General features: G+C 37.4%; 1 protein-coding gene across 1 annotated transcript in view; it reads right to left on the reverse strand.

The window, feature by feature from the left end:
- Positions 1–17961, reverse strand: part of CADPS2 (calcium dependent secretion activator 2) — a 562792-nt gene that overhangs the window by 198807 nt on the left and 346024 nt on the right. Inside the window, exon 9 of the mRNA XM_052639068.1 lies at positions 2925–2991. Coding sequence (XP_052495028.1) covers positions 2925–2991 — 67 coding nt within the window. The remainder of the gene's footprint in view (positions 1–2924; positions 2992–17961) is intronic.

Here is a 17961-nt window from a genome sequence, read left to right on the forward strand (position 1 = left end):
GTTAGCATCATTCCCTCCAAAGAAATCCCAGGGCTGATTTCCTTCAGAATGGACTGGTTGGATCTCCTTGCAGTCCAAGGGACTCTCAAGACTCTTTTCCAACACAATGTATATTAAAACAATGTATATTAGAAACTCTTTTAGCCTACTGTCACTTTACTGGATCTCTACAGGATTCCTTCTTTAAAAATAATGAATATGATCCAGCAATCATGCTCCTTGGTATTTACCCAAAGAAGCTAGAAAGTTATGTCTACACAAAAACCCACACACAGATGTGTATAACAGCTCGATTCATAATTGCCAAAATTTGGAAGCAACCAAGATCTCATTCAGTAGGTGAATAGATAAACTGTGCTTCATTTGGACAATGGCATATTATTCAGTGCTAAAAAGAAATGAGCTTTTAAGCCATGGAAAAAACATGGAAAAACCTTAAATGCAAATTCTTAAGTGAAAGCAGCTAATGAGCAAAGGCTACATGCTGCAAGATTCCAACTATGACCTTCTGGAAAAGGCAAACCGGTGGTTAAGAGATCAGGGGTTGCCAAAGGTGGCAGGGTGAAGATGAATAGGCAGAACAGAGAGGATTTTCAAGGAAGTGAAATGCTATGTATGATATTACAGTGATAAATAGTATGTTTGTTCAAATACACAGATGTACAACACCAACAGTGAAATCTAAGAAAAAGCATGGACTTTTGACGAAGATGATGTATCAAGTGTAGTTCACCTTTGGTATCAAATGTACCATTCTGATGAGCGATGTTGATAGTGGAGGAAGTTATGTGGGGACACAGGATAGATAGGACATCTTTGTACCTTCCCTTAAATTTTGTTGTGAACCTAAAATTGCTCTTAAAAAACCATATTGACTAATAGGTATGACATGTTGAAATCTGTGGTTACTGGGTGACATTCTCATGTGTTCTTATACTTATTTCCACCAGTTCAACTCTATGCTTACTAAAAATCAGTAGCATTTGATTAGGCCAATAACATCAGCTACTGAACTTATGGGATGAGAACTTATGATATTCTGTGTAAATGCATGATATATGACCATGAGAAAGAAGCTGCAGTTTTCATGAAAAATCATTTGAATGCTTTGGAAAGATTTGACAAAAACAAGTCACTAACACAAACTTGCTAAATTAGATGTAGATGAAAAAATCTATAAGTGGAAATAAAATTAAAATGTACAGAAAGATATGTGCTCAAACTGCCTAGTAAATCCATTTAAATTTTTGTGACAATGTAAAGAAATTGAGCCTAGAAACCAAAGAAGATGCCTTATAGGTGTGACTTTTGGATGATAGACCATTGAGAACTCCCAACAGGGAGCACTTACTAAAAGCAAATGTGTGGGTTTTATATAAAAAATATTGTCTCTGTGTGTGCAAATGTATGTGCATATTTTATTAATCTGGTTGACCAAATATTGGTTCTATTTGCTTACCTATAAATTTTGTTATTATTTATTTTTGACTGCATTGCATGGCACGTGCTATCTTGGTTCTCTAACCAGGGATTGAACCAAGGGCCCTTGCAATGGAAGCCTGGAGTCTTAACCTCTGCACCACCACGGGATTCTCAATTCTATTTTCATAAGAAAAAGTTACACTTTACTCAGGTGGGGAAAATACCCACTTTTGATTAAAAATTTATACTTTCATGAAGTTACCATGCTATTATGGCACATCAATAAAATAATTTTATCCAGCAGTAGATAGGTTACTTTATTTCTGGAAGAGAGCAAATGATTTTCCTTCCTTGGGATATCACCATGTTAACCTGATCTAGTCGATACTTGCTTAATGCATGAGCAGGGCTTCCCTGGGGCTCAAGTGGTAAAGAAGTCACCTGCCAATGCTGGAGATGCGAGTTTGGGAAGATCCCTTGGAGGAGGAAATGGCAACCCACTCCAGCATTATTGTCTGGGGAAATCCCATGGACAGACGGAGCCTGGGGTGATGCTACTGTACATGGGCTTGCAAAATAGTTCAGATATGACTTAGCAGCTGAATAACAACAATAATGTGTGATAGGAATCAATAAGATTTTGCAGACTGTTTCGTATTAACGATACAAAGAGAGCTTCTCTTTTCATATATATTCATTGAAAATAAGGCAGCTTGAATTTATCATGAACTGGATGACTATTACTCAAAATTATTCTTTAAAGTAACTTTAACTAAATGAGTATATTCTATGAGCAAAGGTCATTCATGATTCAAACACCAAAACAAAACAAGAGTCTACTGAACTGTACACTATAGCACTCTTGCCTATATTCAGAATCCTATCACAAACAAACCCACCAGTCAAGGCCATTAAAAAACCTGTACCTCTGAATAAGTGATATATATGATACATTTTTTTTAAAAGGCATGTTTTAATGAATTAACTTTTATCTATAAAATATCAGAATAATGCAGTGGTTCTCAAGGTATGGTCTTGGGATCCTGAGGATCTTCAAAATCCTTTCAGGGGACTTGTGAGGTCAAAACCATTTTAAAAACTATGTTTAAACATCTTCGCCCATTTCAAACTTTTTCTCTCAAGAGCATATAGTGGAGTTTTCCAGAGGCTAAATTTCACCTGAGACTGCAACAGATTGAAGGCAGAGGCTGATTTGAAAATACAGCTGCATTCTATTTTTATTAAGCCAGACACTGAAGAGGTGCACAAAAGCATAAAATAATGCCATTTAGTTCACTAAAATGTTTGGCTTGAAAAAATACTTATTTTAAATAAAAAGGTTAGTTGCATTGGAATGGCCTTACTACTTTCATTTTTAAATGAATTAAATATTTTCTAAATTTTTCAGTTTTAATTTCTAATACATAGATACTGACAGATACAACCCAAATAAAATTTGATTGGCTTACAGTGATTATATGACAGGAAAAAAGTGTACTTACCTGAACAAGAACAAAGTAACGTTTTTTCCATCTTTTCCAAACCTTCTGCCCAAGGGCATACAGATATCTGGTAAGAAAAACAAAAATATCTTATGAATAATGGTGTGGTGCCACATAATCATATTTATTCCATAGGTATTTATTCTCGAGAGCAGCCTGCAAAGCTTAGTTCAGTTGGAACCTGTGACAGCACACAACTTCTGTGTTACACAATGACTGAGTCTGTTCTAAGGCTCTTGAAAGGGAATTGATAAATGTGGCTTATCAATTTGTCAGTTCTCTCCACAAACTGAGCGAAGTTGGAGTTAGAAAGGATAATCAAAGAAGCAGTAGGAATTGTATTCTTACACATATTTCTCAGGAGAGATGTATGCTATGAATTGAGGCTAGGGTACCAGATGTTTCAGCTTGCAGGTGACAGAGGCTGAGTGTGGCCTGGCAGGGAGCCGGCTGCAGATTCCAGAACCCAGGATGAAGAGTCTCTTTCTAGCTGAGTGTCCCCAAGATGTGCCTGTACCGATCTCAGTTTCCAGTTCCTCAACTATCAAATCAGAGAACTATATGTGATGATTGCTAAGGTCCAAGCCCTGTTACTAGGATATTTATCTGACATGCGAACTTCCTCGTGCAAATTTTCCTAACTATGAAACTCAGATACTAATGAAAGTGATATTGTATAATTCAACAATGGTTTCAACCAAGACTTGTTTAACTGTGCATTGCTGTTAGTAACCTGAATTGAAATGATTCAAGTAGGTTAATCACTGGAGAACAGAACTTTTGGAGAACAGAACTTTTGTTCTTACTGAATACACAGATGTAGGCTTAAGGATTGAGGAGGAAAGGGAAGAAATTAAATATTAATCAAGTATGAGCATGTCATGGAGAGCTATTTAAAATTATATCACATGCCTCCCACAAAAGTGGAAAACATTTTAGAAATTAAAAAATGTAACAGAGACCTAATTTTTAAATTAAAGTATGATTTTTCAATATTTTATCACAATTCCTTTTTCTGTAGTCAAGATTTAACATTATAGAGGGTATTTAAACTAATCTAAATTATATACAATTCTGAATGATTAAAAAAAGCCCTTTAGCTAACAGTTTGTTGACAGTCTTAAAGTCTTTAGACTTTCTCTTGACTTTTAAAATTGAAATCTTAGCTTGAAATTTTAGCTTCTGTTTTATGAAAATAATTATCCTTCGCAAAAAGAGCAAACATACTTTTTGCCCCCTTTTAAAAAAGATATGGGATATTAGCTAAGGGGTGCTGAAATGATGGGCTTTCCTATTCACTGCTCATGGAGTGTAAAATAAGACCACCTTATTGTAGAATAACATGACATGCAAAGATGGGCTCAATAAAGGATAGAAATGGTCTGGACCTAACAGAAGCAGAAGATATTAAGAAGAAGTGGCAACAATACACAGAAGAACTGTACAAAAGACATCACCATATCACAACCCAGATGATCACGATGGTGTGATCACTTCACCTAGAGCCAGACATTCTGGAATGTGAAGTCAAGTGGGCCTTAGGAAGCATCACTACCAACAAAGCTAGTGGAAATGATGGAACTCCAGTTAAGCTATCTCAAATCTAAAAGGTGATGCTCTGTAAGTGCTGCACTCAATATGCCAGCAAATTTGAAAACTCAGCAGTGGCCACGGGACTGGAAAAGGTCAGTTTTCATTCCAATCCCAAAGAAAGGCAATGCCAAAGAATGCTCAAACTACCGCACAATTGCACTCATCTCACACGCTAGTAAAGCAATGCTCAAAATTCTCCAAGCCAGGCTTGAACAATATGTGAACAGTGAACTTCCAGATGTTCAAGCTAGATTTAGAAAAGGCAGAGGAACCAGAGATCAAACTGCTAACACCCACTGGATCATGGAAAAAGTAAGAGAGTTCCAGAAAAACATCTATTTCTGCTTTATTGACTGCCAAAGCCTTTGACTGTGTGGCTCACAAAAAACTGTGGGAAATTTTGAAAGAGATGGGAATACCAGACCACCTGACCTGGCTCTTGAGAAATCTGTGTGCAGGTCAGGAAACAACAATTAGAACTGGACATGGAATAACAGACTGGTTCCAAATAGGAAAAAGAGTATGTCAAGACTGTATATTTTCACCCTGCTTATTTAACTTATATGCAGAGTACATCATGAGAAATGCTGGGCTGGATGAAGCACAAGCTAGAATCAAGATTGCTGGGAGAAATATCAATAATCTCAGATATGCAGATGACACCACCCTTATAGCAGAAAGGGAAGAAGAACTAAAGAGCCTCTTGATGAAACTTAAAGAGGAGAGTGAAAAGGCTTAAAACTCAACATTCAGAAAACTAAGATCATGGCATCTGGTCCCATCATTTCATGGCAAATAGATGGGGAAACAGAGGAAACAGTGACAGACTTTATTTTTGGGGGCTCCAAAATCACTGCAGATGGTGATTGCAGCCATGAAATTAAAAGATGCTTGCTCCTTGGAAGAAAAGTTATGACCAACCTAGACAGCATATTAAAAAGCAGAGACATTACTTTGCCAACAAAGGTCCATCTAGACAAAGCTACGGTTTTTCCAGTAGTCATGTATGGATGTGAGAGCTGGACCATAAAGAAAGCTGAGCATTCAAAAATTGATGCTTTTGAACTGTGGTGTTGGAGAAGACTCTTGAGAATCCCTTGGACTGCAAGGAGATTTATCCAGTCCATCCTAAAGGAAATCAGTCCTGAATATTCATTGGAAGGACTGGTGGTGAAGCTGAAGCTCTAATACTTTGGCCACCTGATACGAAAAGCGGACTCATTGGAAAAGACCTTGATGCTGGGAAAGATCGAAGGTGGGAGGAGAAGGGGATGACAGAGGATGAGATGGTTGGCTGGCATCACCAACTTAATGGGCATGAGTTTGAGTAAACTCCAGGGCCTGGTGAGGGACAGGGAGGCCTGGCGTGCTGCAGTCCATGGGGTCGCAAAGAGTCAGACACAACTGAGTGACTGAACTTAACTGACACAAAAATAGCCCCCCACATCGTGGAATTAGGGAAACAGACACACACATGTATACATATGTTACATGGATATATAGAACAGTATTATTTATATTATGAAAAAAGGTAACAGTGTCCAACAGTAGGTGAATTGTTTAATAAATGCTGGAAAACACACAGAAATACTATGCTGCCTCTGAAAAAATATTTTTGATAAAATTAATAACATACAGAATATCTCATGATATAATGTTTTCTGAAAAAAACAGTTTCAAAACCATATAAATACTTAAGAGACTTGAAATTTGTAAAAGAAATATATGAAATAGATATTTCAAAATTTTTAGTAATAGTGCCTTTGACTCGTGGGATTATGGAAAATTTAATTTTCCGTTTTATTCCCTGTATTTCTAAATTTTCAGGAAAAAAAAAACAAACCACACAAACAGAAATGGAATGACTAAAAGTTGACATAAATCCTAGGCTCCTGCCTAGAAAACATCGCCAGTCCTGCCCAAATCAATGACGTACTTTCTCTCAGACACAATAGTTAATGGGAGTATTTTGCAAACTTGTATTTAGTTTTGTAATACTCTGGATACCCTGTCATCTGTGCTTCTGCATGTAGTACTGATGCAGTTAGAGACTCTCAGAAACATCCGTCAGTACTGTTCTCACCTGCTCACTCTCCGCCTCCTGAGGGCCCCTGAAAACGCTCTGCCCCACCTTTGCTCCAGCCTCTAATTTCTCTTCTATGGTTCCAGTGATAGGTGTTCAGTTGCTCTCTTCCTGTCTTTCCTATGCAATTTTCCTCTTCTGAAAGGCACACACCCCAGTGCCTATTACAGGGTTAACAGCAATGACCCCAAGAGCTATATATACTGTGGACATGGCAGATGCTCTCTGTACAAATTTACCAGCAAGATGCGCAGCAAACAGCTGCCAAGGAGTCAAGAGGGCATCTGGAGTAACTTCTGCCTGTGACCGCAGGCTGCTTCTTCAACCTGTCTCACTTAGCATGCTGGCCAGACAGAAGCGAAAGTGAAGAGTGATACACAAACCATCAACACCACAAACAAGTGTAAGTCTGACTGATGGCGAAGGTTCTACATAAGGGGTAATACTGTCAGCAGCAACTTCATTCAAAACTATGCCTCGACACATTTGAAATGAAAAGGTACGATCTCTGTGAAGAGAGAAAGCAAAGGGGTGGGTGGATGCACGTGGGTATATTGGAGGATGTGGTGAAGAATAGAATGAAAGACAATTCAAGATTGGAACCAAGGTAAGCATGAGAGTGTTGGGCCTTGAGGCATTATGGGCTACTGTACTGTAAGAATTCAATAGAACATGCACAGAAGAAGTCACCACTGATCAAACATTTCTAGAAAGGAATTCCTCATTAGAGTTTTTGTCTAAATATTAAAAAAATTATATTCAACAGAAGTAAACATTTCTGCATAATGTAAATGTTACCAATGCTATGAGGGAAAATATGACAGTTTCTTCCTTTAGTTTTCCTAGTAGCCAGACAAAAATTTTACATAAGAAATGAACAGAAATAAAAGATATCAGAAGCAATAACTAATACTAAATAAGAAATCATTAAACTTAATTTCAAATCTAACTTTTTTCACTATAATCATGCCTCCTAGGATTAGGTATCAATAATCATCATCTAGCTGCTTTTTTACTGGTATAAAATTAGATTCTTTCAGCAGGAGCCGAAAGGAGATGAAGGTTTGATCCCTGGGTTGGGAAGACCTCCTGGAGGAGAGCATGGCAACCCATTCCAGTATACTTGCCTGGAGAATTCTATGGACAGAGGAGCCTGGCAGGCTATAGTCCATGGAGTCACAAAGAGCTGGACATGATTGAAGTGATTTCGTATGCTCGCATAACCATTCACATTTAAGTCCTTGTGTGGGCACATATTTTCATTTCTCCAGAGTAGATATCTAGGATTGGGATTACTGAGTTATAGTGAAAGTGTGTTTAACTATAGAAACTGCCAAATTGTTTTCCAAAGTGCTGTACAATTTTGCATTACCATTAACAATGTATGAGAACTCATCCTACTAACCTGCCCCCAGCATGCAGCATGTGGGATCTTAGTCCCTAGACCAGGGATCAAACCTGTGCTCCTTGCATTTGAAGCATGGAGTCTTAACCACTGCACCACCGGGCAAGTCTCCTCATCTTAATTTTATAATTAGAAAAAAAGATGACTTTTATTAAGGATTTGAAGGATGTGGATATTACAGCTCCATAAATAATATTTCTGGCATGATTAAGCTGAATTCCTGTAGAGCAAAGATGAGGATGTCTTGTCACTTTATCGTGAGTACTATGGCAGATTTCTATCAGCTTAATGGTTAAATGGGTTTTCTAATTTTCAAAGCTATTCTCAAGTCTGGTATTTAGAGCAGTCTAAATTCTTTGAAGGGGGGTGGTCTTATCTGGGGATGACTGAGGTGTAGAGAGAGTAAGGAAAAAGGAGCACAAATCATTTGAATGATTGGTTATAATCAGGTAGTCCATTTATTAGAAAGCATCTATAAAAGTGAAAATGCATTCTCTTTGGACTCATCTTTATGCTGAGTACTACTGCTGAATTCAGAGTATGGCGTTTTGTTTCTACTGTTGAGTGTTAGGCTATAAATTATCTCTTTTATGGATAAAAATGCAGTAATTTTTTTTAATTTCAGAAAAATATACTAAAGTTACATTTAACGTATGTTATATTAGGCAAAAAATTCATTTCATTACACATATAGAAATGCTTAATTACTGAAAAATGAGTTATTCTAGGGAGACTGTATATACATCTATAATGAATTTTTAAAGAATTTATATACAATAGGTTGACTTGACTTCAAACAGTCATAAAATATAATTTGATCATTCCTTAATGATTTAGAATAGGACCCTATAAGTATCTCAGGGTCATTACCATGAACATTAATTATAACTGCATAGTTCTGTAAAAGGAGATGGTATGCCTGATAGGACTAAATCTATTCCACATACAGTGGCAATAGTGTTAATTAAATCCTTGAGAGTTATTTACTTGTCACTTACTTCTGCTTCATAAAAATAGTTTAGAACTTTCAAAAGTCTATTATTAATATTCTATTGCTATGTGAATCTGAACTCTGGAAGAAGTCATTTTTTTAATGCTTTATGAAAACTGATTCTACCCTATAAAGGTATAGAGAATATTATCCAAGAGATGTATTTGTCATCCAGGAGAGAGACAGTACCTTGGCTGGTATACTATAGAGGGGCTGGGGTGTGGGGAGTGGATCTGCTCTGCAGTTGTATTCTCCCCAAATATTCTGTAGCCTGTTGAGTCAATATTAGCTCCTCTAAATACATGATTATCTCAAAAAATAAAAAAAAAAAGTTAAAAGTATGTATATCAGACCTGCCAAACAACAGGCAAAATGGGAACAGACATTTAACTGGGTTCCATGTGACAATTTATATAATGTTATCCAATAAAATAAGCATCACACAGCAGGAGAGCAACATTCTTTAATGAATGATTTTTTTTTTTCACCTTATTTAAAGAGGCTTTAAGAGCAAAGCAAAAGCAAGTCTTTTGTTTTAGTTTTGGTGGGTCTTTAAACATTATTCATTTTCATCTACTTACAGAATTTGGTTTTAAACAAAATCATGCTTTCTCATCCTTATGGAGGGACTTCCTTGGTGGTCCAGTAGTTAGGGCTCTGAGAATCTACTGCAGGGGATTCAGGTTGGACCTCTGGTTGGGGAACTAAGAGCCCACAAATTTCACGGTGTGCCCCCCAAAAAACCGAAATGGATAGAAAAGGCATACATATCAGCAGTTTTCACAATCAGATTCATACTGCGTTCTCTTCAGTTCAGTCGCTCAGTCGTGTCCAACTCTTTGAGACCCCATGAATCGCAGCACGCCAGGCCTCCCTGTCCATCACCATCTCCCGGAGTTCACTCAGACTCGCGTCCATCGAGTCCGTGATGCCATCCAGCCATCTCATCCTCTGTCGTTCCCTTCTCCTCCTGCCCCCAATCCCTCCCAGCATCAGAGTCTTTTCCAATGAGTCAACTCTTCGCTTGAGGTGGCCAAAGTAGTAGAGTTTCAGCTTTAGCATCAGTCCTTCCAAAGAACACCCAGGACTGATCTCCTTTAGAATGGACTGGTTGGATCTCCTTGCAGTCTAAGGGACTCTCAAGAGTCTTCTCCAACACCTCAGTTCAAAAGCATCAATTTTTGGCATTCAGCTTTCTTCAGAGTCCAACTCTCACATCCATACATGACTACTGGAAAAACCATAGTCTTGACTAGATGGATCTTTGTTGGCAAAGTAATGTCTCTGCTTTTGAATATGCTATCTAGGTTGATCATAACTTTTCTTCCAAGGAGTAAGCGTCTTTTAATTTCATGGCTGCAATCACCATCTGCAGTGATTTTGGAGCCCCCAAAAATAAAATCTGACACTGTTTCCTCATCTATTTGCCATGAAGTGATGGGACAAGATGCCATGATCTTCGTTTTCTGAATGTTGAGCTTTAAGCCAACTTTTTCACTCTCCTCTTTCACTTTCATCAAGAGGCTTTTGAGTTCCTCTTCACTTTCTGCCATAAGGGTGGTGTCATCTGCATATCTGAGGTTATTGATATTTCTCCTGGCAATCTTGATTCCAGCTTGTGCTTCTTCCAGCCCAGAGGTTCTCATGTACTCTGCATATAAGTTAAATAAGCAGGGTGACAATATACAGCCTTGACATACTCCTTTTCCTATTTGGAACCAGTCTGTTGTTCCATGTCCAGTTCTAACTGTTGCTTCCTGACCTGCATACAGGTTTCTTAAGAGGCAAGTCAGGTGGTCTGGTATTCCCATCTCTTTCAGAATTTCCCACAGTTTATTGTGATCCACACAGTCAAAAGCTTTGGCATAGTCAATAAAGCAGAAATAGATGTTTTTCTGGAACTCTCTTGCTTTTTCCATGATCCAGTGGATGTTTGCAATTTGATCTCTGGTTCCTCTGCTTTTTCTAAATCCAGCTTGAACATCTGGAAGTTCATGGTTCACGTATTGCTGAAGCCTGGCTTGGAGAATTTTGAGCATTACTTTATTAGCATGTGAGATGAGTGCCATTGTGCGGTAGTTTGAGCATTCTTTGGCAATGCCTTTCTTTGGGATTGCAAGGAAAACTGACCTTTTCTAGTCCTGTGGCCACTGCTGAGTTTTCAAATTTGCTGGCATATTGAGTGCAGCACTTTCACAGCATCATCTTTCAGGATTTGAAATAGCTCAACTGGAATTCCCATCACCTCCACTAGCTTTGTTCATAGTGATGCTTTCTAAGGCCCACTTGACTTCACATTCCAGGATGTCTGGCTCTAGGTGAGTGATCACACCATCATGATCATCTGGGTCGTGAAGATCTTTTTTGTATAGGTTTTCTGTATATTCTTGCCACCTCTTTTTAATATATTCTTCTTCTCTTAGGTCCATACCATTTCTGTCCTTTATCGAGCCCATCTTTGCATGAAATATTCCCTTGGTAACTCTAATTTCTTGAAGAGATCTCTAGTCTTTCCCATTCTGTTGTTTCCCTCTATTTCTTTGCATTGATCGCTGGGGAAGGCTTTCTTATCTCTCCTTACTATTCTTTGGAACTCTGCACTCAGATGCTTATATCTTTCCTATTCTCCTTTGCTTTTCACTTCTCTTCTTTTCACAGCTATTTGTAAGGCCTTCCCAGACAGCCATTTTGCTTTTTTGCATTTCTTTTCCATGGGGATGGTCTTGATCCCTGTCTCCTATACAATGTCATGAACCTCTGTCCATAGTTCATCAGGCACTCTGTCTATCAGATCTAGTTGCTCCTCTTGGCCCACTGCATTCTCTAGTATTCTGCATTAGAGTATGACGCTAGGGAAAAAATTCCCTAATCAACGTTAAATTTGATTCCAGATTATTATTTAAATGAGGATAAGAGATATATTCTATTGTGTGTAATATATTTGAAAAACATGTATTTCCAATGTTACTTTACACTAAAAATAGCACTTTTTTCATTGAAATATGTCCAATGTGTCACAATACTTATGTAAACTATTTTTGGATACTGCTCAGATACTATTGTAAAGTGTTTGCTTTCATCAATAACCCAACTTAAGAAAAGTATTAAGAAGCTGCTCCCTTTGAACAAAAAAATTGCCTGCTTAACTTTAAAATCTCTGCTTACAAACAAATTAGCAGCACTGACACAAAGCTCGGATTTAACATATAAGAATAAAGCCTTGAAGCATTTGGTTTTATAAATCAGTATACATACAGCAATAATCTTAAAGTATTAATCCCACTTCTAGGACTATTTCTAATGAAGAGTACTATTTGCTTCCAAGAAACATAGGAATCAGCTAGGAAACAAGGCACAAAATGAACTAAATGTGTATCAGTGCTTCGTCCACCTATGATTTTTTTGTGTGTGTATTTCTAACTATTCTTAGGTCATGCTCTATCCTCAAATATCAAAGCTAAGAGACAATGAACTTCAAGTCTGTTACTTGTATATTTAAAATATGTACCATGATAACCATGTTGTTAGGGGAAAAAGTCAAAAAAAAGAAAATAAAAAGAGTTTTGGTATAGTCAAACCTTTAAGTCAATATAGTTATTATCAACAAGGCAAACTGGTCATCATTTTTCTTCCATTACAGCACAGTTATATATGAGAATCTCAATATTTAACATTAAAAATCATACAACCTCCATGGTCTCAACGTGATCCTTAAAAGCGTTATCTGTTAACTAAGAAGCCAGCTGGGACACATACCACAGTTGCTCCTTAAAGTTTTCATTTGTGAATAAAGAAAAGCAGAGTCTTAATGAGATCCATCATAATACCCTCTGACAAGAGGAATAAAAACTTTTCTGTAGAGATACGTTGATCTTAACAGCATGTATTACCAATAAAATGATCTCAACATATTTGTTGAGTAAAATGAAGTTTGGTAAAAATCATCTTCAAGCAAAACAAAAATCCATATAATTAAGAAGTTTATTTCTGCTGAATTTTCAAATAGATATTCATATTTCATCACATGTTCACATTGCAATGCCTATAAAAATAAAATTATTTTAAATGCTTGTTTTTTTTACATAGTACCCCTGTGAGTATTTAATAAAACAGATTCCCATATAACATTCTATGACTTGTCTTCCTTTAAGCCAAAAAACCTCTGAAATTAGTTTTACTAATAAATTAAGCCACTTTCTACAAATGCTACATATCATCTGCTAATATATATATAATCAGAAAAGTTAATGAAATTTCAAGAGCTCAATTTCTTATTAGTTTTAAAAATTTAGATTTAACTTGTCTTCATAACACAATACGTCTAAACTACAATATACCCTGTATTATTCTAGTAAAGAAATAGCCAATATTCTCTAACCATGCCATATTTGAAAAAGAAAATGGTAACATGAAATCAAGAATTCATTTATCCAAACATTTTAAAATCACTTTATAAAATCTTTCTAACTAGAAAGTTGTTCAAAGAACACTTAAACACAAATTCTCCAGATGTATTACTAAATACTGTAGTTTAGTCTCAATTAGAGCAGTGGCAGACAGTTCTAATAGAAAGGTGAATATGACGATTTATTTGCACTGAGTCCATGCTGTGGGAGTTCATGATTTTACTTTATGATGAAAAATCATCACTAATGAATATTTGAAAAACATAATTGTATACAGAATCTTGGAATTATTTGGCACTTAAAAAAAAAGACTGTTACTTTGGGCAGATCACTTATGAGTCTGGCTTTTTATTCAAAGAAATGGAACATACAATCTACATGTGGAATGATAAAGCCTATTCTTCTATGAGCCTTCATTTTTCAAGGAAAAATACAGAAAGAAAAAAAAATCAATATATAGAGTAGTTTAGTCCTGGAAAGGCCTTTCTTAAAAAGAAACCTCAGTCAAGGTTGAAAGAGCAATTAATGCAGGCTCAAAAATCTGGGCCATTCTGCTAGAGTTCGGTTAACATGTGGCAGAAGTAATCATCCACTTGCGAAAATGATTTTCGGTTCATTCTCAAACACCTTTCAGACACTCATGATCCCATTTAACTGATAACAATACAGGCTATCCATGGGCACCACTGCATTTGATGTGAAAACCAATAGGGACCAAATGCCCTCAGGCACTTTCAGTCATTCCCCACACGGGCGTTGCTTGCGGCTCCCTCTCTGCTCCAGAATAAAAGGAATCTTCCTTCTTTCACTACATCCTTTCCTTTATTTAACCCCACAAGATTAAGTCCATTTTTTTTTTTCGGTTTTGTTTTCAGCTAAGCATGAGAAAAAGAAACTGATTCAAAACAACAGCGTGACCTGGGCATTAAGACACCTAGAAGTAAATACTTGCCAGTTGGCTTTTATAAAACTTCTTGAATTCTTCTGGGAAGGAGAAAAAGAGGTGAGGAGGCCAGGGAAGGATCATCACCAAACAAAATCATAGAACATTTTGAAAGAAATGATAAATGATAAATAAAAAAACCCCTTCCTATTGTTAAGTAAGAAGTTAAAATGTGTGCGCTATGTCAACAGGAAACTTGTAATAGCAGAGGAGTAAAATGTACTTCATTTTCTGTATCACGTTTTATAGCATCAGTAACATAAAAACTGCCTCTCTTTCTCCCTGAGGAGTCTCATCTCCTGTTAATTTCACTGAAGTCTGAGCTCATATCAGCATTATCAGATTAAGTCTAACAGTCTAAGATATAAAAGCTATCCTTTAAAAACTGGCTTATGGTTAGTCATTCATTTGTGTCTGACTCTTTGCGACTCTATGGACTGTAGGACAACCAGGCTCCTCTGTCCAGGGAATTCTCCAGGCAAGAATACTGGAGTGGGCAGCCATTCCCTTCTCCAGGGATCTTCCCAACTCAGGGGTCGAAGCTGGGTATCCTAGATCGAACCTGGGTATCCTGCAGAGCAGGAGGATTTTTTACCATCTACACCACCATTGTACAAACTGGAAAATGAATATAGACAAATTTCCAAGATGAGAAGACCTTATAATCACATCCCACCCTTAGACAGGACATCAAGATCTACAAGTGACCACTCTGAAAGGAGGTGCTCTAAAATAAATGATAACACAGTGTCACCTAGAAACAAAAATGATCTGGGGAAATTTACCCAAGCAGTTCTACAAAAAGTAGTTTTAAATAGCTAAGCACAAGCCAAACTATTCTAGCTGTGCAGAGAAATCTTTTCTTAAAAAGACAGTGTTTCATGTTTTTTTGATAACTGACCATCAATACTCTTTTATATCTCAATTAGCAGAAAAAGTACCCCAATACATATGCTTTAATGGTTCATTATCTCACCAATTCTGATATTTAAAAAGTTATACAAATATATTAGGCTCTTATTCTAATATACTCTACCACAGAGGGCATATTTTATAGGCATAGTTTCACGCTTTTCCTCCACTTAAATGTATTTCAAATTACAACGCTTTTCTGCTTGTGTGGAAACTTGACTGCCTTGTTAAAAGCTGAAGAAAATTAGTGAACTTACCAAGCTGATTATAAAATGTCTCAGAAGAGAGTAAGAGGAAAACGAATGTTATAAGAATGTACTGAGTAATCTATTCCTATCAGGCAAACTTGCTTAGAGTCAAGCCTATGCCTCCATCCCCTTGGAGGAGGGATACAGGCTGTGAGGATGTGACTCTCTAGGGGTCACGCTATGACACATTCCAAAGGGAACAATACTCTGTACCACATAGCAAAAAACTTCTGGTGCACTTAATGATGAAAATGAAATAAATTACTTAGGCACTCTTAGATATTTTTGTGACACAATCCATTCAACTTTCCTCTCCCTGAAAATGTAAATGGTTTGGTAATACTGAAACAAAAAGTTTTAGCAAAGGCTTTTATGCATATATCATACTACATCTTATTTACTAGGGGAAATACTTTTCCATTGGGGGCAAAATACTCCTAAAGCAATGCAAAATGCTTTAACACTTTTAAACATTATATGCAATATGGGTAATCTTGAGTTAACATGGATAGTGTAGCTCTCAGTATCCTCTCTTGTAAGTGGATATATCTGTTCTACTTACTTCGTATTCAGCATAAATTCAATGAGATACAAACATAAAAATGATAATTTTTATAAACCATACACACTCTGGAAAGAAAATCATTGAGCAGATAATATGGGATTCAGTATTTTCCACTGTGTGTGTCTTGGGCCATCTGGATAGAAAGAAGTAGTACATGGAGACAAGAATGGATTTGGCGAGCAAATAAATGTGAGAAATACTGAGTTAAGCAAAGCTAACTGCTCTGTGTGTGAGGACTAGTAAAAGGCTGTTACACACCTGGGAGATGGGAGGCTGAAGAGTGGGGACAGGCTAGGGAGAACAGTGTAACTAGGGTCTCCAAAATTACTCTCTTATAGAAGACCATGGAGGAGTCATGTTCTCCAGTGCACATTTTGGGAAATTAGATTAGATGACTAGTGTCTTCAAACACTACAATCTTATAACTCAGTTTTTGCACTCTGTTTGGAATTAACTAATATCCTAATCAGGGCTCAGTGGTGTCCAACTCTTTGCGACCCCAAGGACCATAGCCTACAAGGCTCCTCTGTCCATGGAATTTTCCAGGCAAGAGTACTGGAGTGGGTTACCATTTCCTTCTCCAGGGGATCTTCCTGACCCAGGGATTGAACCTGGGTCTCCCGCATTGCAGGCAGACGCTTTACCATCTGAGCCACCAGGGAAGTCCAATATCCTAATCATGATTAAAAATATCCTCTTCACTTCTAATATTGTCTTACTTAGAATCTATAAACATTTGTATTTGGAAACAAAAAGTTTTCTGTAAAATTGGGTCATAATCACCATGTTCTGTTTGATTCCTGAAAGGTCTCTGCTTCTATAACATTATTCCCTGGTCTTAGTTAATGAGGACATTTTTGGAGGGCTCTAAAAATTTAGAAGACATACTGTATATATCCATTTTTAAAGTAACTTTTCTTCATGTCAGTTATTTGCAAAGGTATTTGAATGCCTCCTGACACATACCCCAACAGCCTTGTTCTACCTAAACTGTATCACTTTGAGCTTCACTTCTGTGTTTTGTGACCAGTCTCACCTGCCATCAGGGTGAGTTCTGGGTCAAGACTTGGACTGAGCAGTGAGATCCCTTAGCTGTCCTGACAGCTCAACCTTGTACTTTGGCCTCAGCATTGCTGTCCCTGCCCTGTTCCCTGGAGCTTACATGGGCATGCTGATGTCACCCAGTACTCTCGGCTGAGGATCCAGTTTTGCTCTTGGTCTAGCTCATCTTTCTCTGATACTCTGCTCTTGAATTCTGGACTGATTAGCTGAGTGCAGACACTTCCATGATCGCTCACATCTGGAACATTCCTGTGCTGAGATCCTCTCATACTTTTCTTGGCTCTTCTGGGTACACCACCTACTCCTTTGCCCCAATACTCTGACTTCTCACTGCTCCTCTACTTGTCTGTGTGTTGGCTGTCTTACTCCATCAGTCCCACACATCTTACAATCTCATTCATTTCTAGCAATTTAAATTCATTTCATTCTTGCTTCTCAGGTTTCCAATGTCTTCTCATTCCTCAGAGTTCAACTATCACTTTCTCAGAGAAGCTCTCCTTGACGTCCCTAATGAGGTCAGATGCCTTCTTACATGGATTAGGTGAGATGGAGACATTCCTTCCACAGCTCTGCCATAGCATACGGCACCGTGGATGAACGTCTGTTTCCTGCACAACACAGTAAGCTCTGTGAGGGTAAGGACCACATCCATTACCCCTCCACCCTGTCAGAGCACCATGACTTTATACCGCAGACATTTCATTAACGGTTTTGAAATGACTAAACAGCTACTTTTAGTCTTGCCATTAGGAATGATGATAACAACCTAATAAAGAAAGTAAATCGCCAGCAAAAATTTATATAATATATACTGAGGTAAAAGAAAAAG

This window comes from Budorcas taxicolor, chromosome 4 (genome assembly GCF_023091745.1).
Source record: "Budorcas taxicolor isolate Tak-1 chromosome 4, Takin1.1, whole genome shotgun sequence".
NCBI classification, from domain to species: Eukaryota; Metazoa; Chordata; class Mammalia; order Artiodactyla; family Bovidae; genus Budorcas; species Budorcas taxicolor.